Source organism: Salmo trutta, unplaced genomic scaffold (assembly GCF_901001165.1).
Source record: "Salmo trutta unplaced genomic scaffold, fSalTru1.1, whole genome shotgun sequence".
NCBI lineage: Eukaryota > Metazoa > Chordata > Actinopteri > Salmoniformes > Salmonidae > Salmo > Salmo trutta.
The window spans coordinates 1-27668 of record NW_021822356.1 but is presented as its reverse complement, the minus strand read 5'-3'; the positions used below and the strand labels follow the sequence as shown (position 1 = coordinate 27668).

General features: G+C 46.7%; 3 protein-coding genes and 2 non-coding genes across 7 annotated transcripts; 3 read left to right on the top strand and 2 right to left on the bottom strand.

Annotated features, from left to right (window-relative positions):
• Positions 1-481: 481 nt before the first annotated feature.
• Positions 482-2879, bottom strand: LOC115181945 (RNA-binding protein 26-like). 3 transcript variants are annotated; one of them, XR_003873569.1, is made up of 5 exons: positions 2408-2879; positions 1978-2096; positions 1522-1670; positions 763-1078; positions 482-713 (listed from the first exon to the last, which is right to left on the bottom strand). XR_003873569.1 is itself a non-coding variant. In XM_029743634.1 (4 exons), exons 1-4 carry the CDS (start codon positions 2464-2466, stop codon positions 980-982), a joined length of 426 nt encoding a protein of 141 aa, XP_029599494.1. In that variant the 5' UTR covers positions 2467-2879; the 3' UTR covers positions 482-979. The 3 variants fall into 3 exon arrangements, 1 of the variants encoding a protein (XP_029599494.1); XR_003873568.1 differs by having other exon boundaries at positions 482-820; positions 874-1078; XM_029743634.1 differs by having other exon boundaries at positions 482-1078.
• Positions 2880-7989: 5110 nt separating this feature from the next.
• Positions 7990-17398, top strand: LOC115181947 (translationally-controlled tumor protein homolog). The gene is made up of 6 exons (XM_029743636.1): positions 7990-8143; positions 8601-8674; positions 8974-9161; positions 10300-10405; positions 11465-11581; positions 16905-17398. Exons 1-6 carry the CDS (start codon positions 8116-8118, stop codon positions 16905-16907), a joined length of 516 nt encoding a protein of 171 aa, XP_029599496.1. The 5' UTR covers positions 7990-8115; the 3' UTR covers positions 16908-17398.
• LOC115181948 (small nucleolar RNA SNORD58) lies at positions 10625-10703 on the top strand. The gene has a single exon (XR_003873571.1). It is a non-coding gene; the product is annotated as a small nucleolar RNA SNORD58 (small nucleolar RNA).
• On the top strand, positions 16018-16153 carry LOC115181949 (small nucleolar RNA SNORA31). The gene has a single exon (XR_003873572.1). It is a non-coding gene; the product is annotated as a small nucleolar RNA SNORA31 (small nucleolar RNA).
• A 3898-nt stretch (positions 17399-21296) lies between the features above and the next one.
• Positions 21297-27602, bottom strand: LOC115181946 (general transcription factor IIF subunit 2; the record flags this gene model as incomplete). Its single annotated transcript, XM_029743635.1, has 5 exons — positions 21297-22526; positions 26135-26278; positions 26478-26577; positions 26659-26740; positions 27542-27602. Coding segments are annotated over 5 exons (519 nt in total), but the record flags the coding sequence as incomplete, so codon positions are not given.
• Positions 27603-27668: the final 66 nt, after the last annotated feature.

The window sequence follows — 27668 nt, the reverse complement described above, 5'->3', positions numbered from 1 at the left end:
AGCTTAAATAACCCTATATAACCCTATAGCCTATATAACCCTATAGCCTATATAACCCTATAGCCTATATAACCCTATAGCCTATATAACCCTATAGCCTATCTAACCCTATAGCCTAAATAACCCTATATAACCCTATAGCCTAAATAACCCTATATAACACTATAGCCTAAATAACCCTATAGCCTATCTAACCCTATAGCCTAAATAACCCTATCTAACCCTATAGCTTAAATAACCCTATAGCCTATATAACCCTATCTAACCCTATAGCCTAAATAACCCTATAGCCTATCTAACCCTATATAACCCTATAGCCTAAATAACCCTAACCCTATAGCCTAAATAACCCTATAGCCTAAATAACCCTATCTAACCCTATAGCTTAAATAACCCTATAGCCTATATAACCCTATCTAACCCTATAGCCTAAATAACCCTATATAACCCTAAATAACCCTATAGCCTAAATATCCGGGGGGCTGTAGTTCACACTGACCTGCCGTCTCTGCTGTAGTTCACACTGACCTGCCGTCTCTGCTGTAGTTCACACTGACCTGCTGTAGTTCACACTGACCTGCCGCTTCTGCTGTAGTTCACACTGACCTGCTGTAGTTCACACTGACCTGCCGCTTCTGCTGTAGTTCACACTGACCTGCCGTCTCTGCTGTAGTTCACACTGACCTGCCGTCTCTGCTGTAGTTCACACTGACCTGCTGTAGTTCACACTGACCTGCCGTCTCCGCTGTAGTTCACACTGACCTGCCGTCTCTGCTGTAGTTCACACTGACCTGCCGTCTCCGCTGTAGTTCACACTGACCTGCCGTCTCTGCTGTAGCGGGAGCTGGACGGGGGGCTGTAGTTCACACTGACCTGCCGTCTCCGCTGTAGTTCACACTGACCTGCCGTCTCTGCTGTAGTTCACACTGACCTGCCGTCTCCGCTGTAGTTCACACTGACCTGCCGTCTCCGCTGTAGTTCACACTGACCTGCCGTCTCTGCTGTAGCGGGAGCTGGACGGGGGGCTGTAGTTTACTCTCCTGGAGAACTTCTTGTCCCGGTCCTCCTCACGACTTGGCTGGAAAACCAAGTGTAAATGTACAAATATCCCACTTCCTGTTTACAAAGAATACTATTGGACAACAGATCTCTACTGTCAGACTGTGGTGCTAGTTATGTGGAGGCATTAAACTCTACCACAGCTTTCTATATAAGGAAGGAAGGAAGGTAAGGAAGGAAGGTAAGGAAGGAAGGAAGGTAGGAAAGGAAGGTAGGAAAGGAAGGTAGGAAAGGAAGGTAGGAAAGGAAGGAAGGTAGGAAAGGAAGGTAGGAAATGAAGGTAGGAAGGTAAGGAAGGAATGGAAGGAAGGAAGGAAAGGAAGTAAGGTAAGGAAGGAAGTAAGTAAGGTGAGGATCTCTGGAGGCACTAAACTCTACCACAGCTGTTTCCTGTAGCATCACTGTTAAAGTAAACATGCCCTTTAAGTGTTGGTGCCTTTAAAACATGACTTAGCCAGTCACCTCATCTTTCCTCTGGTCGTCTTTGTCCGTCCTGGTCAGGTGTACCTCCGTTTTGGCCGCGGACGCTGGCTGATGGTCCTGCTGATGATGAGGTAGGTAGCTTTTGGAGTTGACGGCTTCAAACAGTCTATCGACAAAGGTCTGCGTCTCTGGGAGAAGACAGGAGAGGGAACGAGGGGTGGGTGACGAGGGGAGGAAAACAAGGGCATGACTAGTGGGCTGACACCGACACATTTCATATTAGGTAACTAACGATTATCGGTCACTGTCTAGTGTCCCAAATGGAACACTATTACCTATATAGCGCACTACTTTTAACCAAAGTAATGCACTATAAAAGACAATAGGATGCATCCTCAATCACAGTCAGTCAAAAGTACCTCTGCTTTTCTTGACTTGAGACACCACCACTTGGTGTCACAACTATATAACAAAATGTGTTTTAAGTAACGTTACCTTTCTGTAGAAATACATCCAACTGGTCGATACACAGGGCTTTGAGTTCAGTCTCACTTTTATCTTTCTTCACCAAGGCAACGACGTATTTAGCGAGGGCAGAAGGATCTGCATCACAACTAGACAGGGGAAAAGTGTCAACACAAAACCACACAGTTTAACCAGCCAACTCTTAACTATACAACAACAAACTAGCTACAATGATATGCTTACCATACCAAGAAAACCAATCGATTACAAGGATAACAAATTTAAAATCAACTATAACTGCTATTTTCTTTGAAATATCTAGCCACACGATAGAAACATTATTATTTAACTAGCTAGTCAGTTAGCATCCAACGATGCTAGCCTCGTCGTCTTCAGTCATGTTGTTGCAAGCTAATGTTGCTAACGTTAGCCATCCGAGTTAGCTTATATGGCTACTTACATGGGTTCGAGTGTTTTGAAAAGCCACGTTTTCAAGGAATCTAAGTTTTCAATGATCATTTTTTTTTGTGTTGAGACACCGGTCAACTTGTCTTCCGTTCAGTAGACAGAGTTAATTGTCCGTCGGTAACGGCTCCGTTTCTTAACGACGAGATACTGTTATGTCCGAGCTAACATTAGCTGTTAGTTACCGCCTTCTCTCTCAAACCTGCATGACTAACTCAACACAAAGGCCCGACGACTTGTTGTAGCTGGCTATATTGTCTTGACTGTGTTTCTTGCTTTTTTTGTTGTTGTTGTTGGAATTCTTTGCAATACAAAGGAGGGGGGGAAAGAGAATTTGTTGACTGTAAAAGTATTTAACTAGTTTGAATGTTCAGGCAGTGCAGGCCTTCCCTCATTGCAATATAAATGGAGAATATTTACTCCCCTGTACTCTCGCTGACAGATATCGCGAGAATAACAACGGACATGTCACATTATAACTTTGGCGTATTGGTCTTTTTTACTAGGACCTCAAATAGCCGCTGCAAAAGCATCAGCTAATCTTCCTGGGGTCCACACGAAACATGTCCTAATACATTTACTTTTTACATTTTAGTCATTTAGCAGACGCTCTTATCCAGAGCGACTTACAGTAGTGAATTGCATACATTTCATACAATTTATTTTCCATACTGGTCCCCCATGGGAATCGAACCCACAACCCTGGCATTGCAAACACCATGCTCCACCAACTGAGCCACACGGGACCGTACATAATACATAACATTATTAGTCAAGGACTGAAATAGATACATTTAAAATGTCACACATAGCCTCCATAATCAGTACATACACACAATGTCAGGATCTAATAAATAGTACAGTGGAAATTACAAAAACAAGATATTTAAAATGTCGGTGTCTCTTCAGTCACCTTTGTGCAGTAAGGTGTTATTTTATGGGTTTTCTGGTTATATTGCTTGCTTGAGTTACCTGGAGTGGCAGAGAGTTCCATGTAGTCATGTTACCTGGTTTACCAGAGAGTTCCATGTAGTCATGTTACCTGGTTTACCAGAGAGTTCCATGTAGTCATGTTACCTGGGTTACCAGAGAGTTCCATGTAATCATGTTACCTGGGTTACCAGAGAGTTCCATGTAGTCATGTTACCTGGGTTACCAGAGAGTTCCATGTAGTCATGTTACCTGGGTTACCAGAGAGTTCCATGTAGTCATGTTACCTGGGTTACCAGAGAGTTCCATGTAATCATGTTACCTGGGTTACCAGAGAGTTCCATGTAGTCATGTTACCTGGGTTACCAGAGAGTTCCATGTAGTCGTGTTACCTGGGTTACCAGAGAGTTCCATGTAGTCGTGTTACCTGGGTTACCAGAGAGTTCCATGTAGTCGTGTTACCTGGGTTACCAGAGAGTTCCATGTAGTCATGTTACCTGGGTTACCAGAGAGTTCCATGTAATCATGTTACCTTGGTTACCAGAGAGTTCCATGTAGTCATGTTACCTGGGTTACCAGAGAGTTCCATGTAATCATGTTACCTGGGTTACCAGAGAGTTCCATGTAATCATGTTACCTGGGTTACCAGAGAGTTCCATGTAGTCATGTTACCTGGGTTACCAGAGAGTTCCATGTAGTCATGTTACCTGGGTTACCAGAGAGTTCCATGTAGTCATGGCTCTATTTAATACAGTGTGTTTTCCAGCCTCTGTTCTGGACCTGGGGACTGTGAAGAGACCTCTGGTTGCATGTCTTGTGTTGTACCGATGAGTGTCTGAACTGTGTGCCCAACTGCTTGAACAGACAGTTCAAGCAGTTCAAGCAGTTCAAGCAGTTTGGTACCTTCAACACATCAATCTCTCCTCAACGTTGAGCCATTTACATCTTGTAACGGCCTGATTGGTCGGCTGTTTGAACCATTAAAAATGTGCTCTGCTATTCTTGGGCAGTGGAATGACCTTTGACTCCCTCCATGTCTGAGGGAACACACCGTCTTCGAGGTTTAAATTGAAGACGAGGCAAACAGAAGTCACAGTGTATTCTGCTACCGACCTCAGTAATCTACCATCCTGGTTGTTGGTACCAGGTGGTTTGTCCTAATTTACACATATCAACCATTTGTTCAACCTCATCCACATCGTGGAACTCAAAACTACAGCGCTTATCTTTCATAATTTGGTCCATTATATTATATAACTAGGCAAGTCAGTTTAGAACAAATTCTTATTTTCAATGACGGTCTAGGAACAGTGGGTTAACTGCCTTGTTCAGGGGCAGAACGACAGATTTTTACCTTGTCAACTCAGGGATTCGATCTTGCAACCTTTCAGTTACAAGTCCAACGCTCTAACCACTAGGCTACCTGCCACCCCAACGGCTACCTGCCTTTATGCATGAATATGAAGGCTCAGCATTTGTTGTTTGCATGTCATACCTACGTTTGCTAAATCTTGTCAACAAAAAAGTTCTTAAAGTGGGCGGCAATATCAAAGGTTTTTGTTATGAACGAGCCACCTGCCTCAATGAACAAGCCATCTTCCTCAACTGTCTCAATGAACAAGCCATCTACCTCAATGAACAAGCCACCTGCCTCAATGAACATGCCATCTGCCTCAACTGCCTCAATGAACAAGCCATCTGCCTCAATGAACAAGCCATCTGCCTCAACTGCCTCACTGAACAAGCCATATACCTCACTGAACAAGCCATCTGCCTCAATGAACAAGCCACCTGCCTCAATGAACAAGCCATCTGCCTCAACTGCCTCAATGAACAAGCCATCTGCCTCAATGAACAAGCCATCTGCCTCAACTGCCTCACTGAACAAGCCATCTACCTCACTGAACAAGCCATCTGCCTCAATGAACAAGCCACCTGCTTCAATGAACAAGCCATCTGCCTCAACTGCCTCACTGAACAAGCCATCTGCCTCAATGAAGGATGGAAGCAAGCTTGCTTTTTTGCGTAGAATTTAACTTAAAGTACTCCAGAGCATTTTACTATCATCGTTTATATAATTTATCTTTGTTTCATAGTTTAGTTTCTTCTTCTGTTTAGTTACATGATTTCTCAATTTACTGTATGTTTTGCCAGTCTACTGTGTTGTCAGACTTACAGGTATATGCTGTTCCCTTTGCCTCTTCCCTCTCAGCCATACAGCATCTGATTGTTCATTTGGATCCCCGGGGGGGTCAATTTGGCGTCACTTTGAGTGGAAAGATTATGATCAATACTCAAGGATTTTATTACTTTTTTTGGGGGGGGGAGGGGGTAAACTGACCCTTTCTTATATGAAGTAACAGAAGGAGGATTGGAAAACACGGTGATCACGCGGCTACATGGGCAGAGGGGGAAAAAAAGGAAAAAAGTCAAGGCATGGCTAAACAGATGCTAATCCCTTCAGATGCTAGCAGCGAGACAGAAGCATTGATCCCATGTGAAGACTTTCCAGCACTCGCGGCACAATACTCCTTATTTACACCACTGCCACCTGCGCCAAGTAAGAGCCCTCCTACCAAATACAGGACAGTCGAAAATTGCTCTGCCCTTTGAGAAACTGGCCATCATTGAAAAGACAACAGAGACTCCCACCGAATCAACGGAGTCTCTCTCAGCCACTGTGCAGCAGCGCCTCAACCACGTGGTCGTACTCATTGTAAAAGTCAAATCAAAACGGTTGGAGTCTTACAATGTTTATTAATCCAAAAGGGGTAGGCAAGAGAATGGTCATGGACAGGCTGTCACTTCCTGACCAGTAAAAGGTGTTGTTTGTCATTGTAGTTTGGTCAGAGCGTGGCAGGGGGTGTTTGTTTAGTGTGTTTCGTTTTTTGGGGGGTAATGTTCTATGTTAGTCTATTTCTATGTCTGTGTCTAGTTATTCTATTTCTATGCTTAGTTTATTGGGTTGACCTTCAATTGGAGGCAGCTGTTCCTCGTTGCCTCTAATTGAAGAGGACTGCAGGGTAGAGTGTTCTGACTGGGAGAGGACTGCAGGGTAGAGTGTTCTGACTGGGAGAGGACTGCAGGGTAGAGTGTTCTGACTGGGAGAGGACTGCAGGGTAGAGTGTTCTGACTGGGAGAGGACTGCAGGGTAGATTGTTCTACTGTATTATTGACTGTATGTTTTGTTTTACTCCATGTGTAACTAACTCTGTGTTGTTGTTTTTGTCGCACTGCTTTTGCTTTATCTTGACCAGGTCGCAGTTGTAAATGGGAACTTATTCTCAACTAGCCTACCTGGTTAAATAAAGGACTTGTTCTCAACTAGCCTACCTGGTTAAATAAAGGTGAAATTAAAAATAAAATACAAAGGGGTGGCCAACACAACCAGGGGTGGTTCTGGGGGGGGAAGTGCCCCTGTGACAACAATTTTGGACCCCCTTGTGGCCCCCCTAAATGTGGAGTATGAAATCATTTTTACATAACACATTTTTGCTATCGTTCTTTTTTTTTTACATCCGTTATCAGACAGAGGCAACGCGGAACACTAATGATTATGAACATGGTCTTTTGCCTGCTATGTCTAATGTAACTGGCCCCCTCTAACAGTACAACTGGCCCCTCTAACAGTACAACTGGCCCCTCTAACAGTACAACTGGCCCCAACTTTTGCAATATTCTGAGTAGATAGCTCGGCCATCACAGGCTAGCTAATTTGACACCCACCAAGTTTGGTGCTCACTAAACTCAGATTTACTATTAGAAAAATTGGATTACCTTTGCTGTTCTTCGTCAGAATGCACTCCCAGGACTTCTACTTCAACAACAAATGTTGTTTTGGTTCTAAATAATCCATAGTTATATTCAAATAGCTCAGTTTTGTTCGTGCGTTCAGGTCACTATCCGAAGGGTAACGCCCAAGCGCATTTCGTGACAAAACATTTAAAAATATTCCATTACCGTACTTCGAAGCATGTCAAACGCTGTTTAAAATCAATTTTTATGCTATTTTTCTCGTAAAATAGCGATAATATTCCAAACCGGGCGACATTGTATTCATTCAAAGGCTGAAAGAAAAAAATTGAGAATTCTCATGAATGCGCATCTCCAGTGTCACTGTTCCCAGGCTGACCAGTAACAAAATCTCCTGCTGTTCTTCGCCCAGAGACTGCAGACACCTCATTCCACTTTCTGGCGGCCTCTGAGAGCCAATGGAAGCCTTAGAAAATGTCACGTTACAGCACAGATGCTGTATTTTCGATAGAGATGCAACAGAAGGAAAATAAATTGTCAGACAGGGCACTTCCTGTATGGAATCTTCTCAGGTTTTGGCCTGCCATATGAGTTCTGTTATACTCACAGACACCATTCAAACAGTTTTAGAAACTTTAGAGTGTTTTCTATCCAAATCTACTAATTATATGCATATTCTAGTTTCTGGGCAGGAGTAGTAACCAGATTAAATCGGGTACGTTTTTTTATCCGGCCGTGAAAATACTGCCCCCTATCCCAAACAGGTTAAAACCTGAGACTAAATTGTTTTTTAAGTGCAGGCTGGAACGCACCCGGAGAAGCGGCAACCCGCGCAATACGTCCTGAAGGGGGCGACTGTGACCCGTATCTGCAGGCCCCGGTCCCCGGTCGGCGTGACGTCACCGCTGCCTATCTAAGTTGGCGAACCGCTGTTTTCTGTCCTTTTCTTACGAGTCCTGAGACGGGTTGGGATCCAAAACCATCTTCCCTTGAACGTCACATTTTTACTATCCAACTAAAATGATCATCTACAAGGATATCATCACCGGTAAAACTAACGTTTATATTATCACTACTCTGTTGTTATTCTTTTAGAAATATAACCTTTTTGTTGCGCTGTATTTTGTAGTGTGTTTATTTGGGCCTACCGGAAGTTCCTCGGCCTTTTGTGCTAACGATGTGGTGGAAATGACTTTTTAAAACTTCGTCGTAGTCCCCAATGGTATTATATACCGTTTTAGATCAAATTTATATTTTTCTATGTTCTGTATAACGGAGTAAACCAATATACTGTTACCGGAGAGTTAGCGTTTCCCTGCTAGTTAGCGAGGCCTACCGGCATTTGGCTAACTGGTTAGCATTAACAGGCTAACTAGGTAACAAGCGATACTAACTGACCTGTTTTCTGTTGGAAACAGCTGGTTTTTAGTTCCAACTATTGTGTGAACTAGTTGGCTAGCTACCGTTAAAACTCTACCTTTGGCTAATAAATGATTATATTTCAGGAGATGAGCTGTTCACCGAGGTCTACAAAATCACGGAGGTCTGCGACGGTATGCTGTACGAGGTACAGGGAAAGGTACGTTATCGTTTACCGTTTCAATACAGATATCTCTTCCTTTTAGTTATTAGCAACTTGGCTAGTTTATTCATTCATTTTATTTCACTAACTTTTTTTAAAAAATACAGGAAGGAGGGTTATGAAACATGTTTTGTCAATTTCGGCTCGGTAAACGGATCTGCTAGTTACCGGTGATGACGTGTTGATACCGTTTTAACGTTAGCCCGCTAGCCTGTTAGCCTGCTAGCTCGTTAGCCCGCTAGCCTGTTAGCCTGCTAGCCTGTTAGCCTGAACCAGACTCTCCCCTCCCTTGGCAGCTCACGTCCAGATCGGAGGACGTAGATGGGGCTTTGATCGGTGCCAACGCCTCTGCAGAGGGCGGAGATGAGGGCAGTGAAGCGTCCACGGTCAGTGGAGTTGACATTGTGCTCAACAGCAAACTGCAGGAGACCTCAGCCTACAACAAGAAGGCTTACCAGAGCTACATCAAGGGCTATATGAAGGCGTAAGTGTCTCTGGCATCTAATCTATAAAAATATATATGTTTTTACATTTAAAAAAAATATAAACATTTTCTTATTTACAACGACGACCTATCGGGAACTGCCTTGTTCAGGGGCAGAATGACACTTTTTGTCTTTTACCTTGTCAACTCTGGGATTCGATCCAGCAACCTTTCAGTTACTGGCCCCAACATCAGTAACAGGGCGAGAGTGATATTTAAACGGCAAAATAAGACTCAACTGTCAGTCTAATAAAATGCATGTTGACAGCCTGGGCAACTTCTCTCTGGTGACTCCCAGGGGTTTTTACTAACTGTGATACTAGTGGCATCAAATATCCCTTGCACTTTCTGCACGGCCTGCTGGGACGTCTCGGATTGAATAGGGAAGGTGTTCCGTTATGGGTGTAAATACCCATTAAACCACGGGGGAGTCGATATGGATCAGTCCAGTCTGAATGGGTGTTAATACCCATTAAACCACGGGGGAGTCGATATGGATCAGTCCAGTCTGAATGGGTGTAAATACCCATTAAACCACGGGGGGAGTCGATATGGATCAGTCCAGTCTGAATGGGTGTAAATACCCGTTAAACCACGGGGGAGTCGATATGGATCAGTCCAGTCTGAATGGGTGTAAATACCCGTTAAACCACGGGGGAGTCGATATGGATCAGTCCAGTCTGAATGGGTGTTAATACCCGTTAAACCACGGGGAGTCGATATGGATCAGTCCAGTCTGAATGGCTGTTAATACCTATTAAACCACGGGGGAGTCGATATGGATCAGTCCAGTCTGAATGGGTGTTAATACCCGTTAAACCACGGGGGAGTCGATATGGATCAGTCCAGTCTGAATGGGTGTTAATACCTATTAAACCACGGGGAGTCGATATGGATCAGTCCAGTCTGAATGGGTGTTAATACCCGTTAAACCACGGGGAGTCGATATGGATCAGTTCCAGGTCCAATCTCCCCTGTAACCGTTCCCCGGGTCATGCTGTCAATGAGAATGTGTTCTCAGTCAAGTTACCCGGCATTGAAATGAACAAGTACACAAGCAGATTTCTGTTTTTCTGGGAGTATCGGACAGCCCGATGGGGAATGTTGTGAATGTAACATTGTTGTCCCTCCCATCTAGAGTCAAGGCTAAACTAGAGGAGCAGGGCTCTAAGAGGGTCCAGGCCTTCATGGCAGGAGCTCCAGCAGCTGTCAAGATGATCCTGGGAAACCTCGATAAATACCAGGTGAGATAAACACCCTCCCTACCGTAAGGCCGGGTCCCAAATGGCTCCCTTTTCCCCCCTGTCTAAGGTCCATATTTAGTGCACTATATAGGGAAAATGAGGAGGCCATTTGGGATGTACCCAGCAGCCTGTGCTGTGTGAAAACGAACATGTATGTTATGAACACACTCCAGTTTTTATATTGGCTGAATGAGGGTTGGTTAAAATGGCCACTGGAACGTACTGTGATGACAATCTTAGGACACCTTTAGAGGCTGTGACCTATGAAACTATCATCTGTTTATTTAACCTGAGTACGTCGTCAAGTCACTGGCTTACACTTTGACCCTTTGGATAGGGGGACGGTGTGTGTGTGTGTGTTAGAGGTTGACCGATTAGGTACATTGGTGCAACGACAGTGCTTTTTTTTTCTCGCAAATGCGCTCGTTAAATCAACACCCGTTTGTTGAAATAGGCTGTGATTCAATGATAAATGAACAGGCACCGCATCGATTATATGCAACGCAGGACACGTTAGATAAACTAGTATTATCATCAACCATGTGTAGTTAACTAGTGATTATGTTAAGATTGATTGATTTTTTTTTTACAAGATAAGTTTAATGCTAGCTAGCAACTTACCTTGGCTTCTTGCTGCCTTCGCGTAACAGGTAGTGATGCAGGCTCCTCGTGGGGTGCAATGTAAGGCAGGTTGTTAGAGCGTTGGACTAGTAACCGGAAAACAAATCCCCGAATCCCCCCTGAACAAGGCAGTTAACCCACTGTTTCCAGGCCGTCATTGAAAATAACAATGTGTTCTTAATCTGACTTGCCTAGTTAAATAAAGGTGTAAAAAAATAATAATCTGCAAATCGGTGTCCAAAAATACCGATTACCGATTGTTATGAAAACTTGAAATCGGCCCTAATTAATCGGCCATTCCGATTAATCGGTCGACCTCTAGCGTGTGTGTGTGGTTTGTTCCAAAAGAAGACATCTCTTCTTCGTTTGTGTGACACTATGAATGAACAGTGTCTCCTTGTCTGTCCTGTTGAACACGTGACCTGTTCCTTCTTCCAGTTTTTCACCGGCGAGTCCATGAACTGTGACGGAGCCATCGGCCTGCTAGACTACCGCGAGGACGGAGTCACACCTTTCTTCGTTTTCTTCAAAGACGGCATCGAGATCGAGAAATACGTAAGTTACCGTGACGACGGAGGACTGTCTGGTTCTCTGTAGGGTGACGGAGGACTGTCTGGGTTCTCTGTAGGGGGACGGAGGACTGTCTGGGTTCTCTGTAGGGGGACGGAGGACTGTCTGGGTTCTCTGTAGGGGGACGGAGGACTGTCTGGGTTCTCTGTAGGGGGACGGAGGACTGTCTGGGTTCTCTGTAGGGGGACGGAGGACTGTCTGGGTTCTCTGTAGGGGGACGGAGGACTGTCTGGGTTCTCTGTAGGGGGACGGAGGACTGTCTGGGTTCTCTGTAGGGGGACGGAGGACTGTCTGGTTCTCTGTAGGGGGACGGAGGACTGTCTGGTTCTCTGTAGGGGGACGGAGGACTGTCTGGTTCTCTGTAGGGGGACGGAGGACTGTTGGGGATCTCTGTAGGGGGACGGAGGACTGTTGGGGATCTCTGTAGGGGGACGGAGGACCGTTTGGTTCTCTGTAGGGGGACGGAGGACCGTCTGGGTTCTCTGTAGGGGGACGGAGGACCGTCTGGGTTCTCTGTAGGGGGACGGAGGACCGTCTGGGTTCTCTGTAGGGGGACGGAGGACCGTCTGGGTTCTCTGTAGGGGGACGGAGGACTGTCTGGTTCTCTGTAGGGGGACGGAGGACTGTCTGGGATCTCTGTAGGGGGACGGAGGACTGTCTGGGTTCTCTGTAGGGGGACGGAGGACTGTCTGGGTTCTCTGTAGGGGGACGGAGGACTGTCGGGGATCTCTGTAGGGGGACGGAGGACTGTTGGGGATCTCTGTAGGGGGACGGAGGACCGTTTGGTTCTCTGTAGGGGGACGGAGGACCGTCTGGGTTCTCTGTAGGGGGACGGAGGACCGTCTGGGTTCTCTGTAGGGGGACGGAGGACCGTCTGGGTTCTCTGTAGGGGGACGGAGGACCGTCTGGGTTCTCTGTAGGGGGACGGAGGACCGTCTGGGTTCTCTGTAGGGGACGGAGGACCGTCTGGGTTCTCTGTAGGGGGACGGAGGACCGTCTGGGTTCTCTGTAGGGGGACGGAGGACTGTCTGGTTCTCTGTAGGGGGACGGCAGGACCCACTGAATTCACATATGAAATGACATAAGTGGCACCCTATTCCCTATATAGTACACTACTTTATACCAGAGCCCTATAGAACCCTATTCCCTATATAGTGCACTACTTTAGACCAGAGCCCTATAGAACCCTATTCCCTATATAGTGCACTACTATAGACCAGGGCCCTATAGAACCCTATTCCCTATATAGTGCACTACTTTAGACCAGGGCCCTATAGAACCCTATTCCCTATATAGTGCACTACTTTAGACCAGGGCCCTATAGAACCCTATTCCCTATATAGTGCACTACTTTAGACCAGGGCCCAAAGTTACAGGTTCTATGGCTGTTTCCAGTGCTGATGGGACCAGGACTTGTTTGGGTTGCTTTGATTCTTGATTTCAGTAAAGTTGTGTAACTGAGAAGTTCCTCTAAAGTAGTTGTAGCAAAGTGAAGAGGCAACATCCCCCCATTAAAGCTCTGTGTTCCTGACCCAGTAATAGTGGATGTTCATCCCCCCCCTCCATTAAAGCTCTGTGTTCCTGACCCAGTAATAGTGGATGTTCATCCCCCCCCCCCCTCCATTAAAGCTCTGTGTTCCTGACCCAGTAATAGTGGATGTTCATCCCCCCCCCTCCATTAAAGCTCTGTGTTCCTGACCCAGTAATAGTGGATGTTCATCCCCCCCTCCATTAAAGCTCTGTGTTCCTGACCCAGTAATAGTGGATGTTCATCCCCCCCTCCATTAAAGCTCTGTGTTCCTGACCCAGTAATAGTGGATGTTCATCCCCCCCTCCATTAAAGCTCTGTGTTCCTGACCCAGTAATAGTGGATGTTCATCCCCCCCCCCTCCATTAAAGCTCTGTGTTCCTGACCCAGTAATAGTGTATGTTCATCCCCCCCCCTCCATTAAAGCTCTGTGTTCCTGACCCAGTAATAGTGGATGTTCATCCACCCCCCTCCATTAAAGCTCTGTGTTCCTGACCCAGTAATAGTGGATGTTCATCCCCCCCCTCCATTAAAGCTCTGTGTTCCTGACCCAGTAATAGTGGATGTTCATCCCCCCCCCTCCATTAAAGCTCTGTGTTCCTGACCCAGTAATAGTGGATGTTCATCCACCCCCCTCCATTAAAGCTCTGTGTTCCTGACCCAGTAATAGTGGATGTTCATCCCCCCCCCCCTCCATTAAAGCTCTGTGTTCCTGACCCAGTAATAGTGGATGTTCATCCCCCCCCCTCCATTAAAGCTCTGTGTTCCTGACCCAGTAATAGTGGATGTTCATCCCCCCCCCTCCATTAAAGCTCTGTGTTCCTGACCCAGTAATAGTGGATGTTCATCCCCCCCCTCCATTAAAGCTCTGTGTTCCTGACCCAGTAATAGTGGATGTTCATCCCCCCCCCCCTCCATTAAAGCTCTGTGTTCCTGACCCAGTAATAGTGGATGTTCATCCCCTCCCCTCCATTAAAGCTCTGTGTTCCTGACCCAGTAATAGTGGATGTTCATCCCCTCCCCTCCATTAAAGCTCTGTGTTCCTGACCCAGTAATAGTGGATGTTCATCCCCCCCCCCTCCATTAAAGCTCTGTGTTCCTGACCCAGTAATAGTGGATGTTCATCCCCTCCCCTCCATTAAAGCTCTGTGTTCCTGACCCAGTAATAGTGGATGTTCATCCCCCCCCTCCATTAAAGCTCTGTGTTCCTGACCCAGTAATAGTAGATGTTCATCCCCCCCCCATTCCATTAAAGCTCTGTGTTCCTGACCCAGTAATAGTGGATGTTCATCCCCCCCCCTCCATTAAAGCTCTGTGTTCCTGACCCAGTAATAGTGGATGTTCATCCCCCTCCCCTCCATTAAAGCTCTGTGTTCCTGACCCAGTAATAGTGGATGTTCATCCCCCCCCCCCTCCATTAAAGCTCTGTGTTCCTGACCCAGTAATAGTGGATGTTCATACCCCCCCCCTCCATTAAAGCTCTGTGTTCCTGACCCAGTAATAGTGGATGTTCATACCACACCCTGTTCATCCCCCCACCCCCCCTCCATTAAAGCTCTGTGTTCCTGACCCAGTAATAGTGGATGTTCATCCCCCCCCTCCATTAAAGCTCTGTGTTCCTGACCCAGTAATAGTGGATGTTCATCCCCCCCCCCTCCATTAAAGCTCTGTGTTCCTGACCCAGTAATAGTGGATGTTCATCCCCCCCCTCCATTAAAGCTCTGTGTTCCTGACCCAGTAATAGTGGATGTTCATCCCCCCCCCTCCATTAAAGCTCTGTGTTCCTGACCCAGTAATAGTGGATGTTCATCCCCCCCCCCCCTCCATTAAAGCTCTGTGTTCCTGACCCAGTAATAGTGGATGTTCATCCCCCCCCCCCTCCATTAAAGCTCTGTGTTCCTGACCCAGTAATAGTGGATGTTCATACCACACCCTGTTCACCCCCCCCCCCCCCTCCATTAAAGCTCTGTGTTGCTGACCCAGTAATAGTGGATGTTCATGCCCCCCCCCCTCCATTAAAGCTCTGTGTTGCTGACCCAGTAATAGTGGATGTTCATGCCACACCCTGTTCATCCCCCCCCCCTCCATCCATTAAAGCTCTGTGTTCCTGACCCAGTAATAGTGGATGTTCACTCCCTGTTCATTCGTCCCCTCTGACTGTTTCTGTGGGTGTGGTCCTGTCGGTATTTTAACTCCCAACCCCGCTCACCAGGCAGGCAGAGACAGAGTGTTTTAGTGGAGGATATGTAACGTTACACAGAGTTCAGATAGAAATGGGTTGTGGGGGTTTATCTGGCGTGTAGAACCCAGGGATTTGCCTGTTCTAGTCATTCTATTTCTATCTGCAACGATCAGAATGTTTTTTTATCACTTTGTCCCAAATGGCACACAAGGGGTCAAAAGTAGTGCACTATATAGGGAATAGGGTTCTATAGGGCCCTGGTCTAAAGTAGTGCACTATCTAGGGAATAGGGTTCTATAGGGCCCTGGTCTAAAGTAGTGTACTATATAGGGAATAGGGTTCTATAGGACCCTGGTCTAAAGTAGTGCACTATATAGGGAATAGGGTTCTATAGGGCAACTGGTCTAAAGTAGTGCACTATATAGGGAATAGGGTTCTATAGGGCAACTGGTCTAAAGTAGTGCACTATATAGGGAATAGGGTTCTATAGGGCCCTGGTCTAAAGTAGTGCACTATATAGGGAATAGGGTTCTATAGGGCCCTGGTCTAAAGTAGTGCACTATATATAGGGAATAGGGTTCTATAGGGCCCTGGTCTAAATTAGTGCACTATATAGGGAATAGGGTTCTATAGGGCCCTGGTCTAAATTAGTGCACTATATAGGGAATAGGGTGCTATTTAAGATACCAGTCACCATGCTCTGAAAAGCCCATGCATTCATCTGATAGACCTGAGGTTCTCCACCGTAACTTCTGGGTTTGCAATTGGATGCTAAATGAAATATTCCCTTGACTCTCCCCGACTGCCAGACCGAGTGGCTGTACGGATAGAGAAGTGGAACACATGAAGGTGTTTACCAGAGGTGGTACTGCCCAGACACAGGCAGGAGCCTCACCTGCACGTTGATTAGGGGTTTAGTCCCAAATGGCACCCCTATTCACTTTCTAGTTGACTACTTTTGACTAGGGACCAATCGGACACACCTACGACCTCCTATCCATCTCCACGTGGGTAATAGTCTCTCCCCTATCCATCTCCACGTGGGTAATAGTCTCTCCCCTATCCATCTCCACGTGGGTAATAGTCTCTCCCCTATCCATCTCCACGTGGGTAATAATCTCTCCTCTATCCATCTCCACGTGGGTAATAGTCTCTCCTCTATCCATCTCCACGTGGGTAATAATCTCTCCTCTATCCATCTCCACGTGGGTAATAGTCTCTCCCCTATCCATCTCCACGTGGGTAATAATCTCTCCTCTATCCATCTCCACGTGGGTAATAGTCTCTCCTCTATCCATCTCCACGTGGGTAATAGTCTCTCCTCTATCCATCTCCACGTGGGTAATAGTCTCTCCTCTATCCATCTCCACGTGGGTAATAATCTCTCCTCTATCCATCTCCACGTGGGTAATAGTCTCTCCTCTATCCATCTCCACGTGGTAATAGTCTCTCCTCTATCCATCTCCACGTGGGTAATAGTCTCTCCTCTATCCATCTCCACGTGGGTAATAGTCTCTCCCCTATCCATCTCCACGTGGGTAATAATCTCTATCCATCTGCACGTGGGTAATAGTCTCTCCTCTGTCTCCTCTGTGCAGTAAACCATCTGGACGTCGAACAGAAGTGCCTGGTTCGGAGGGAGCGTGTCCGCTTGTTACCATAGCTACCACCGCCCCTGATCATGGACCAGACTGACCCAACCCTGCCTGCTTGTTACCGTAGCGACCGCCGCCCTGATCATGGACAGACTGACCCTGCCTGTATTCCCTCCCAACAACCGGAACAGACTTGTCTTTCTTTAATCAAGTTTTATTTTTTGGCCCCAATCCTTCTCGTCGTCCCCCCGCCGCATCTGGCCTCCGAGGGAGACGCCACGCCCTGTTTCTAAACGGCTGGTCGTCGGTCAGGACCGCCCCCCCCCCTCACCACCATGGATGGATGGATTGAACCGTGCCGGCTTGGCTGCTGTGTCCGTGGTGACTTCCGTCAGACGTCCAGCGACATCAAGCTCCCACCTTGCTCTCTCACACAAATGTAAAGGACTCATTGACACTATGTTGTGAAATAAATGGGCCTATTGGCCGAAATACAACCATCGTCTGTGGCGTCTGCCTTCACTCTGATACAGTACCTCCCCGTGTCTCTGTCTGCCTTCACTCTGATACAGTACCTCCCCGTGTCTCTGTCTGCCTTCACTCTGATACAGTACCTCCCCGTGTCTCTGTCTGCCTTCACTCTGATACAGTACCTCCCCGTGTCTCTGTCTGCCTTCACTCTGATACAGTACCTCCCTGTGTCTCTCTGCCTTCACTCTGATACAGTACCTCCCCGTGTCTCTGTCTGCCTTCACTCTGATACAGTACCTCCCCGTGTCTCTGTCTGCCTTCACTCTGATACAGTACCGTCCCGTGTCTCTGTCTGCCTTCACTCTGATACAGTACCTCCCCGTGTCTCTGTCTGCCTTCACTCTGATACAGTACCTCCCCGTGTCTCTGTCTGCCTTCACTCTGATACAGTACCTCCCCGTGTCTCTGTCTGCCTTCACTCTGATACAGTACCGTCCCGTGTCTCTGTCTGCCTTCACTCTGATACAGTACCTCCCCGTGTCTCTGTCTGCCTTCACTCTGATACAGTACCTCCCCGTGTCTCTGTCTGCCTTCACTCTGATACAGAACCTCCCCAGATTAACGTTGGGTTCTGGTCCCTGAGTAGAGGGTCAGGAAACCCTGTTCTGATGGATCTGTTGGATCCATACTGTGTTGATTAACATTGGGTTCTGGTCCCTGAGTAGAGGGTCAGGAAACCCTGTTCTGATGGATCTGTTGGGTCCATACTGTGTTGATTAACATTGGGTTCTGGTCCCTGAGTAGAGGGTCAGGAAACCCTGTTCTGATGGATCTGTTGGGTCCATACTGTGTTGATTAATGTTGGGTTCTGGTCCCTGAGTAGAGGGTCAGGAAACCCTGTTCTGATGGATCTGTTGGGTCCATACTGTGTTGATTAACGTTGGGTTCTGGTCCCTGAGTAGAGGGTCAGGAAACCCTGTTCTGATGGATCTGTTGGGTCCATACTGTGTTGATTAACGTTGGGTTCTGGTCCCTGAGTAGAGGGTCAGGAAACCCTGTTCTGATGGATCTGTTGGGTCCATACTGTGTTGATTAACGTTGGGTTCTGGTCCCTGAGTAGAGGGTCAGGAAACCCTGTTCTGATGGATCTGTTGGGTCCATACTGTGTTGATTAACGTTGGGTTCTGGTCCCTGAGTAGAGGGTCAGGAAACCCTGTTCTGATGGATCTGTTGGGTCCATACTGTGTTGATTAACGTTGGGTTCGTTCAACATGGCGGCCAACTTTTTTTTTCTTTTTTAAAGTTGTCAACTGACTGATCGCCTTGCATCGTGTGTATAACTGCTCGATGTTATTTGTACATCAGTCAGTCACAATTTACCCATGATACATCAGTTTTGATGCTCTCAAACACGGCCGTTCATCCAGACATAAATCTATCGTTGTAGAACATCTGACATGTAGAAGGAATCCCATCCAGGGAGCTGTATTTATCAAGCGTCTCAGTAGGAAGGCTGGTCTCAGATCAGTTTTAGATGGACAGGTGGGATCTGTTCCTAGGTCAGTGCTCCTACACTTTGTATTTATTTAACCAGGTAGGCAAGTTGAGAACAAGTCCTTTATTTAACCAGGTAGGCTAGTTGAGAACAAGTCCTTTATTTAACCAGGTAGGCCAGTTGAGAACAAGTCCTTTATTTAACCAGGTAGGCTAGTTGAGAACAAGTCCTTTAATTAACCAGGTAGGCTAGTTGAGAACAAGTCCTTTATTTACCCAGGTAGGCTAGTTGAGAACAAGTCCTTTATTTAACCAGGTAGGCTAGTTGAGAGCAAGTTGTCATTTACAACTGCGACCTGGCCAAGATAAAGCAAAGCAGTTCGACAACATACAATAACACAGAGTTACACATGGAATAAAACAAACATACAGTCGAAAAATAAGTCTATATACAATGTGAGCAAATGAGGTGAGATAAGGGAGGTAAAGGCATAAAAAGGCCATGGTGGCGAAGTAAATACAATATAGCAAGTAAAACACTGGAATGGTAGATTTGTAGTGGAAGAAAGTGCAAAGTAGAAATAGAAATAATGGGGAGCAAAATAAATAAAATAAATAAATACAGTAGGGGAAGAGGTAGTTGTTTGGGCTAAATTATAGATGGGCTATGTACAGGTGCAGAGAGCTGCTCTGACAGCTGGTGCTTAAAGCTAGTGAGGGAGATAAGTGTTTCCAGTTTCAGAGATTTTTGTAGTTCGTTCCAGTCATTGGCAGCAGAGAACTGGAAGGAGAGACGGCCAAAGGAGGAATTGGCTTTAGGGGTGACCAGAGAGATATACCTGCTGGAGCGCGTGCTACAGGTGGGTGCTGCTATGGTGACCAGTGAGCTGAGATAAGGGGGGACTTGAGGCGGTTATGATATCGTTTAGGACCTTGAGCGTGGCTGAGGTGCACCCATGACCAGCTCTGAAACCAGATTGCATAGCGGAGAGGGTACGGTGGGATTCGAAATGGTCGGTAATCTGTTTGTTGACTTGGCTTTCGAAGACCTTAGAAAGGCAGGGTAGGATAGATATAGGTCTGTAGCAGTTTGGGTCAAGAGTGTCCCCTCCTTTGAAGAGGGGGATGACAGCAGTTGCTTTCCAATCTTTGGGGATCTCAGACGATACGAGAGGTTGAACAGGCTAGTAATAGGGGTTGCAACAATTTCGGCAGATCATTTTCGAAAGAAAGGGTCCAGATTGTCTAGCCCGGCTGATTTGTAGGGGTCCAGATTTTGCAGCTCTTTTAGCACATCAGCTGACTGGATTTGGGTGAAGGAGAAGCAGGGAAGGCTTGGGCGAGTTGCTGTAGGGGGTGCAGTGCTGTTGACCGCGGTAGGGGTAGCCAGGTGGAAAGCATGGCCAGCCGTAGAAAAATGCTTATTGAAATTCTCAATTATAGTGGATTTATCGGAGGTGACAGTGCTTCCTATCCTCAGTGCAGTGGGCAGCTGGGAGGTGTTCTTATTCTCCATGGACTTTACAGTGTCCCAGAACTTTCTTGAGTTTGTGTTGCAGGAAGCAAATTTCTGCTTGAAAAAGCTAGCCTTGATACAGATGACCTGCGTTCTATTTGTGGCTTTTCTATCAGGAACAGTTCAGTTATCCTACTGCACAGGACCTTCCACAGGTATCCTACTGCACACACCAAGTCATTCAACAGTTATCCTACTGCACACTGCCCAGGACCTTCCAGTTATCCTACTGCCCAGGACCTTCCACGGTTATCCTACTGCACACGGATTTGTCATCTGACTAGGGTAACCTAAGTGGTTTTAGTAGGGGTGTGTTCTGACTAGGGTAGCCTAAGTGGTTTTAGTAGGGGTGTGTTCTGACTAGGGTAGCCTAAGTGGTTTTAGTAGGGGTGTGTTCTGACTAGGGTAGCCTAAGTGGTTTTAGTAGGGGTGTGTTCTGACTAGGGTAGCCTAAGTGGTTTTAGTTGGGGTGTGTTCTGACTAGGGTAGCCTAAGTGGTTTTAGTTGGGGTGTGTTCTGACTAGGGTAGCCTAAGTGGTTTTAGTAGGGGTGTGTTCTGACTAGGGTAATCTAAGTGGTTTTAGTAGGGGTGTGTTCTGACTAGGGTAGCCTAAGTGGTTTTAGTAGGGGTGTGTTCTGACTAGGGTAGCCTAAGTGGTTTTAGTAGGGGTGTGTTCTGACTAGGGTAGCCTAAGTGGTTTTAGTTGGGGTGTGTTCTGACTAGGGTAGCCTAAGTGGTTTTAGTAGGGGTGTGTTCTGACTAGGGTAATCTAAGTGGTTTTAGTAGGGGTGTGTTCTGACTAGGGTAGCCTAAGTGGTTTTAGTTGGGGTGTGTTCTGACTAGGGTAGCCTAAGTGGTTTTAGTAGGGGTGTGTTCTGACTAGGGTAGCCTAATTAAAAAAAAAGCAGACAGGTACATTTTTACAAAACATTTTAATTTTTTTATTTTATTCCAACAGTCCATTAAAAACAACTTGTACGTATTGACCCTTGGTTGTATCTATAAGCAGAACACTTCTGAAGGATCCCTGATTGAATGTAAAACAGTCAGATAAACACAGGAATAAACCGGCTCATAGTGGCCCAGGTGAGATGAACCTAAAGCACCTCACTGCTCAGAATAGTAGGAATCCTTCAAATGTGTCCCCAAGTGGCACCCTGTGCACTAAATTTGACCGGGGTCCTGGTTTGAAAGTAGTGCACTATATAGGAAACAGGGTGCCACTTGGGACTTCACCGACATGTAGTATAAGGCCAGTGATTTGGTCCTAACTGGCCAACTCAACACATCAGAAGCTTGACAACTTTACTTCTCTGCATCATTTAAAAAAAACATTTTGAAGTCTATAAAAAACCAAAACAACACTCCCATCTACTGGTGAGCTCTCTAGGGAGGCCCCAGACCAGGCTTGTCGTCAGTCTCCTCCTAGTGGTGGGGCCCCAGACCAGGCTAGTCGTCCTTCTCCTGGTGGTGGGGCTCCAGACCAGGCTAGTGGTGGGGCCCCCAGACCAGGCTAGTGGTGGAGCCCCCAGACCAGGCTAGTCAACCTTCTCCTGGTGGTGGGGCTCCAGACCAGGCTTGTGGTGGGGCCCCCAGACCAGGCTAGTGGTGGAGCCCCCAGACCAGGCTAGTCAACCTTCTCCTGGTGGTGGGGCTCCAGACCAGGCTAGTCGTCAGTCTCCTGGTGGTGGGGCTCCAGACCAGGCTAGTGGTGGGGCCCCCAGACCAGGCTGGTCGTCAGTCTCCTCCTAGTGGTGGAGCCCCCAGACCAGGCTGGTGGTGGGGCCCCAGACCAGGCTGGTCGTCAGTCTCCTGGTGGTGGGCCCCAGGCTGGTGGTGGGGCCCCAGACCAGGCTAGTCGTCAGTCTCCTGGTGGTGGGCCCCAGACCAGGCTGGTCGTCAGTCTCCTCCTGGTGGTGGAGCCCCCAGACCAGGCTAGTCGTCAGTCTCCTAGTGGTGGGCCCCAGACCAGGCTAGTCGTCAGTCTCCTAGTGGTGGGCCCCAGACCAGGCTAGTCGTCAGTCTCCTTCTCCTCCTCTCCTCCCTGGTAATGTCTGTACTCTGGCTTGAGCTCCCAGGTGTTCTTGTGGGTTCCCTTCACGTTGTAGATGCCGATGTCACGCAGAATCTCTTTCAGGTAACTCTGAATGGGGGGGGGGGGGACAAGCGCGAGAGTTACGAGGTGTTGGATTATAATATATACTGCTATCAGACAGGAATAGGGAGATGGAAAGAGCCGGAAAGAGCGTTGAGTTTCCAGTCTGGTTCATTCCAGACGACCCGTTCATTAGGCAGCCGTCTCTACTAACCAAGACCCACAGACGACCCGTTCACTAGGCAGCCGTCTCTACTAACCAAGACCCACAGACGACCCGTTCACTAGGCAGCCGTCTCTACTAACCAAGACCCGCAGACGACCCGTTCACTAGGCAGCCGTCTCTACTAAACTAACCAAGACCCGCAGACGACCCGTTCACTAGGCAGCCGTCTCTACTAAACTAACCAAGACCCGCAGACGACCCGTTCACTAGGCAGCCGTCTCTACTAAACTAACCAAGACCCGCAGACGACCCGTTCACTAGGCAGCCGTCTCTACTAAACTAACCAAGACCCGCAGACGACCCGTTCACTAGGCAGCCGTCTCTACTAAACTAACCAAGACCCGCAGACGACCCGTTCACTAGGCAGCCGTCTCTACTAAACTAACCAAGACCCGCAGACGAGCCGTTCACTAGGCAGCCGTCTCTACTAAACTAACCAAGACCCGCAGACGAGCCGTTCACTAGGCAGCCGTCTCTACTAAACTAACCAAGACCCGCAGACGACCCGTTCACTAGGCAGCCGTCTCTACTAAACTAACCAAGACGCAGCTCTAACAACAACAACACAAAACCTCACCTAATTCTGCCACAAAACAATGACTCTCTCTCTCTCTCATATGGGCTTTTAAGACAAGCGCTAAATGTGCCAGCCCTTTGATAAACAGTGTCCATTTTGTCAAAGGCAAAGGTGTAAAATATTTTATCTTGTCCATTCCCAGCGCACCACTCCAGGGTGCTGGTGAAGAGACTCCTCCAACATTCAGTCCCCCAAAAAATGTATCCAACATAAATCATGTAGCAGATGAAGATATGTTAGAAAGAGGATATGGCTTTTTCTGTTGTCTACAGGCTGGAGACAAAATGGACGACAACGTAACGAGACAAGACACTTTTAAAAATCCTGCTGTCGTGTTTACAACATCTCCTGAAAACAGTACGGGTCAAAATAAAATGGACAATCACAACTGTTGTCCAGGTGTTTCACCCCATTGTCATGATCAGTGGATTCAAGTTTGTATCTGTCAAATTATTTTTTGACAAGCTGATTTATAGCGGGAAAAAAAATCAAATACGTCTGTAAATATACAAAATGGATTAGTCACAGGAATCAGGACTAATAAAGCCACCGCAGAGGCCTGTTTTACTAACAGTGTGTCTGCCACATGGATGGACATTACTACAATTCCACTGAGGGGCGACAGGGTCGACTACACCCCAGTAAGCACGTCTTTTTGTTTGGTCCTGTCCGGACGTTGTTTTTTGGTAACACCCCAGTAAGCACGGACGTTTTTTCAACATCTTATTTTGGCGTCAGTTTCGGACCGGCCTTCATTTCCACATCCACGGATATTGGTTTTTGGTCCGGTCCAAATCTGAACTTTGTTCCCGGTCTGAACCAGCCTTGATTTGGCCCAAACATTGACGTCTATAAAATTACTTATTTTCAACTTTCATTCAGAACCAAAAAAATTAGCCTGATTTCAACATCTAGAAAATACGTTTTTCCAACATCTGGAAAAGAGGCAATTTTCAACGTCCTGGAAAATCTTTATTTTAAAACCTACGGAAAATACCTTTTCAGTATTCATTCAGAACCTAACTTCAACGTCTGGTCGTGCCGATAGCGGCAGAACGGCCCTGATAATCACTACTTTACTTAAGGTAGTACAATGAGCATTTTACAGTAGAGGTCGACCGATTAATCGGAATGGCCGATTAATTAGGGCTGATTTCAAGTTTTCATAACAATCGGAAATCGGTATTTTTGGACGCGGATTTGGCCGATTTTTTTATTTTTTTACACCGTTATTTAACCAGGCAAGTCAGTTAAGAACACATTCTTATTTTCAATGACGGCCTAGGAACGGTGGGTTAACTGCCTTGTTCAGGCGCAGAACGACAGATTTTTACCTTGTCAGCTCGGAGATTCAATCTTGCAACCTTACGGTTAACTAGTCCAACGCTCTAACCACCTGCTTTACATTGCACTCCACGAGGAGCCTGCCTGTTACGCGAATGCAGTAAGAAGCCTAGGTAAGTTGCTAGCTAGCATCAAACTTATCTTATAAAAAAACAATCAAACATAATCACTAGTTAATTAACTACACATGGCTGATGATAATACTAGTTTATCTAGCCTGTCCTGCGTTGCATATAATCGCTTAGGTACACGTTGCTCCAACCATAAACATCAATGCCTTTCTTAAAATCAACACACAGAAGTATATATTTTTAAACCTGCATATTTAGCTAAAAGAAATCCGGGTTAGTAGGCAATATTAACCAGGTGAAATTGCACGCAGAGTCAGGGTATATGCAACAGTTTGGGCCGCCTGGCTCGTTGCGAACTAATTTGCCAGAATTTTACGTAATTATGACATAACACTGAAGGTTGTGCAATGTAACAGGAATAACGTTTTGTTTTCGAGATGATAGTTTCCGGATTCGACCATATTAATGACCTAAGGCTCGTGTTTCTGTGTGTTTATTATATTATAATTAAGTCTATGATTTGATAGAGCAGTCTGACTGAGCGGTGGTAGGCAGCAGCAGGCTCGTAAGCATTCATTCAAAATAGCACTTTCGTGCGTTTTGCCAGCAGCCCTTCGCAATGCATTGCGCTGTTTATGACTTCAAGCCTATCAACTCCCAAGATTAGGCTGGTGTAACCCATGTGAAATGGCTAGCTAGTTAGCCGGGTGCGCGCTAATAGCGTTTCAAACGTCACTCGCTCTGAGACTTGGAGTAGTTGTTCCACTTGCTCTACATGGGTAACGCTGCTTCGAGGGTGGCTGTTGTCGATGTGTTCCTGGTTTGAGGAGAGGGATGGAAGCTATACTGTTACACTGGCAATACTAAAGTGCCTATAAGAACATCCAATAGTCAAAAGGTATATGAAATACAAATCGTATAGAGAGAAATAGTCCTATAATAACTACAACCTAAAACTTCTTACCTGGGAATATTGAAGACTCATGTTAAAAGGAACCACCAGCTTTCATATGTTCTCATGTTCTGAGCAAGGAACTTAAACGTTAGCTTTCTAACATGGCACATATTGCACTTTTACTTTCTTCTCCAACACTTTGTTTTTGCATTATTTAAACCAAATTGAACATGTTTCATTATTTATTTGAGGCTAAATTGATTTTATTGATGTATTATATTAAGTTAAAATAAGTGTTCATTCAGTATTGTTGTAATTGTCATTATTACAAATAAATAAATGTAAATTTTATTTTTTTTAAATCGGCTGATTAATCGGCACCAATAATCGGTATCGGCGTTGAAAAATCATAATCGGTCGACCTCTATTATACAGTACTTAACAGGCCTTTGTGTTTCTATTACATTGAAGTACTGTGGCACAGCGCCCCTCTCCCCCTCCACAGCGCCCCCCCCCACAGCGCCCCTCTCCCCCCTTCCTCACCACAGGTTGTTTGGTGATGTCCACCAGGTCCTTGATGTTGTAATATTGGTGTTTCTCAAAAGCCGAGAACAACATGTCCAACACCTGCTGCTTATCGGCCCTCGCTCTTTTACCTTCGTCCTTCTTCTTCCTGTCATACTCCAGCTGGACACACACACACACACACACACACACACACACACACACACACACACACACACAGTATTAGTCCAGCTCGAGGGATGGAGGGAGGAAATGTCTGGCTGATTGTTTGTTGTCGAGGGGCCTAAAATGTGACCAGACAGTGAACACGTCGTTAACAGAGATACGACAGCTCGTGCAGGCAGCAGCCAGGACTCCTTACGTTGTAGGAATGATTGGCTACTGGTTTGTAGTTGGTGGTAACAGCCTTTTCTAGTTGCTGAGACAATCTCAATGGCTTGGATAACTCTTCTATCTGCAGTCTGGGGACACGAGACAAAGCAGTGAGCGTCAGCGGGACAGAGAGAGAGAATGTGTGTGTGTGTGTGTGTGTAGGTACGAACCTCTTGAGTTTCATGTAGCTCTCGCTGACAGCAGGTCTACACTCAGCTCTCTGCACCACCAGGCCCTCCAGGGAGATTCTCTCTGTAGAAAGGAGAACCAGTGACGTCACCACTCTCTCTCTCTCTCTCTCTCTCTCTCTCTCTCTCTGCAACATTTCATCTGTTTCAATGTGATATTCCTCAGTGAAAGACATCCACAGTGGCAGTACGACGCCCACACAGTCAGGAGAAGAGAGACAAACTGATCACTAGGGTCGTCTAACAGATCACTAGGGTCGTCTAACAGGAGAAGAGAGACCAACTGATCACTACGGTCGTCTAACTGATCACTAGGGTCGTCTAACAGGAGAAGAGAGACCAACTGATCACTAGGGTCGTCTAACTGATCACTAGGGTCGTCTAACAGGAGAAGAGAGACCAACTGATCACTAGGGTCGACTAACAGGAGAAGAGAGACCAGCTGATCACTAGGGTCGACTAACAGGAGAAGAGAGACCAACTGATCACTAGGGTCGTCTAACTGATCACTAGGGTCGTCTAACAGGAGAAGAGAGCCCAACTGATCACTAGGGTCGTCTAACTGATCACTAGGGTCGTCTAACAGGAGAAGAGAGCCCAACTGATCACTAGGGTCGTCTAACAGGAGAAGAGAGACTAACTGATCACTAGGGTCGTCTAACAGGAGAAGAGAGACCAACTGATCAACATTCTCCACCAGACAGAGGCCTAGCCTCCAGGCTCTACACCTCTCACCAACCTCCACCAGAGGCCTAGCCTCCTGCCCAGCCTCTACACCTCTCACCAACCTCCACCAGAGGCCTAACCTCCAGCCTCCTGCCCAGGCTCTACACCTCTCAGTGGGGAAGAGACTGAGGGGACTCACCTGGGCCTGTCCCCGAAACTGAGGTGCTGCCATCAGATCTCTCTTCTGACTGGCCTACAGGGAGGGGGGGAGGGGAGGGAGGGAGGGGAGGGAGGAGAGGGAAGAAGGGAGGGGAGGGAGGAGGGGG